Source organism: Mesitornis unicolor, unplaced genomic scaffold, assembly GCF_000695765.1.
Source record: "Mesitornis unicolor isolate BGI_N332 unplaced genomic scaffold, ASM69576v1 scaffold38103, whole genome shotgun sequence".
NCBI lineage: Eukaryota > Metazoa > Chordata > Aves > Mesitornithiformes > Mesitornithidae > Mesitornis > Mesitornis unicolor.
In genome coordinates this window covers 1-1949 of record NW_010174642.1, presented here as the reverse complement: position 1 = coordinate 1949, position 1949 = coordinate 1, and the positions used below count along the sequence as shown (strand labels likewise).

At 43.7% G+C, this 1949-nt stretch overlaps 1 protein-coding gene across 1 annotated transcript; it reads right to left on the bottom strand.

Annotated features, from left to right (window-relative positions):
* Positions 1-569: 569 nt before the first annotated feature.
* Positions 570-1944, bottom strand: LOC104538059 (myosin heavy chain, skeletal muscle-like; the record flags this gene model as incomplete). The annotated part of the gene is made up of 4 exons (XM_010181117.1): positions 570-766; positions 1081-1199; positions 1417-1543; positions 1660-1944. Coding segments are annotated over 4 exons (728 nt in total), but the record flags the coding sequence as incomplete, so codon positions are not given.
* Between the last annotated feature and the right edge of the window lie 5 nt (positions 1945-1949).

Here is a 1949-nt window from a genome sequence, read left to right as displayed (position 1 = left end):
CCAGCTTCTTCCTGGGAGGTAGTAAGCACAGACCCAGAGTAGCATGCAGGGAGATATTCATACTGTCAATCTTTTTTCGACAGTACACTTAACCACATATGGTCTACATCTCTCTTCTTTTTGTCTACATACTATATCGTTTCTCAGCCTCATTTGTTTTTTTTTTCTGACCTACATGCATTATCATAGAATCATAGAATACCAGGCTGGAAGGGTCTGCAAGGATTATCTAGTCAACCCTTTCAAGGTAAAAGTATAGTTTAAATGAGACTAGTCAGCACCCTGTCCAGCTGACTCTTAAAACTGACCAATGTAGGGGAAATCACCACTTCCCCTGGGAGATTATTCCTTTATCTAATTGATCTCATGGTAAAAAATTTTCTTCCAGAGTTCAATCAGAATCTCTCCAGAAGCAACTTGTGTCCATTAACCCTTGTATTTTCTAGCATTACATGATGTATTTGCTTTCTTCCTGTAACCCAACCCCAAAGGAGAACACTGGCATATTCCTCATAACATCACAGCAGTCTTGGTTCTTCTCTGGCAACCTTTCCCTCTTTCCCACATACTTGGCCTCCTCCAGCTCCTCCGTGCGCTGAATAGCATCTGTCTCATATTTGGTTCTCCACTGGGCCACTTCGCTGTTGGCCTTGGACATGGAACGCTGCAGCTCCCCTTTGGCTTCCTGCTCCTCCTCATATTGTTCTCGAAGCAAGTCACAGTCATGGCGAGCAGACTGCAAGGCATGGGCCAGGGCGTTCTTGGCCTACAGCAGCAAGAGTATTGGGACAGTGAATGAAAATACCCTCTGAAGTCTCCTGACTGACATGTTATTGGACACTGGGTAATTCTTCTATGCCAAATGACAACAATAGATTCTGTGGGGAAATAAGATGGGATTGACAAAAGAAATAATGGATAATCTCTTACGAATACCTAGTACAAGGAGGCTTGCACTGAATTACCTAAATTTTTTTTTCTAGTCTCATCATTATAGTTCTGTATTTGCACAAAATCCTGAAACAACTCTTAGAAAGCAGGATTTTAAGGGATATGAAAGAATATAGAAAGCCTTCTCACCTTTATCTCTTCCTCTAGGTGCCTCTTGAGTTCCTCAATCTGTTGGGTGAAAGCCTGCTTGCCTCTTGACAGCTGAGAAATCAAAGCATCCTTCTCTTCCACCTGGCGTGAATATTCACCTGGAAATGTTTGCAGATACACATTGCCATCGATGATAGTACTGAGGACATTGAGGGCTGTAAACCCAGATAGCATAGCTTGCAGAAACTTATGATCCCATTTAATGCATTTTTTCATTACAGGGCAGGAAAAGAATGTTGTGCAAGCTATGAGCCTGGAAAGGTAATTTCTGCATTAACTCTGATCTTATTCATATGCATATCAGAGATATCTTACCTGATTCAGTCTGCAGACGAGCTCTGTGAGCATTGAGGTCATTGATCATGCGTTGATGCTCTTCCTCTTTAGTCTTAATCTCACTTAGCTGATCTTCCAGTGTGCGACACATCTTCTCTAGATTTGCCTGTGTGTCATCATATAGAGGATTAGGGGTTAAACATTCACAGTCTTAATAATAGCAGGTACAACTTGTTCTATTATATTCCACTTGGTCAATGAACCTAAGAGGTATTTGTGTACCTTGGCTTTGGAGACAGACTCCATGTTACTGGCCAAGTCATCAATCTCCATCTTCAGCTCACTCTTCTCCTTCTCCAGCTTCTGCTTCACTCGTTGCAGGTTGTCGATCTGCTCCCCAAGCTCAGCTGTGCTGTCTGCGTGCTTCTTCCGCAGGGTGGCAGCCGTGGCTTCGTGCTGCAGCGTGGCCTCTTCGAGGTCACGACGCATCTTCTGAAATTCTGCCTCACGCTTCTTGTTCATATCAATCTGAGCTGCTGTTGCCCCTCCTGCTTCTTCCAGGCGCTCGCTGA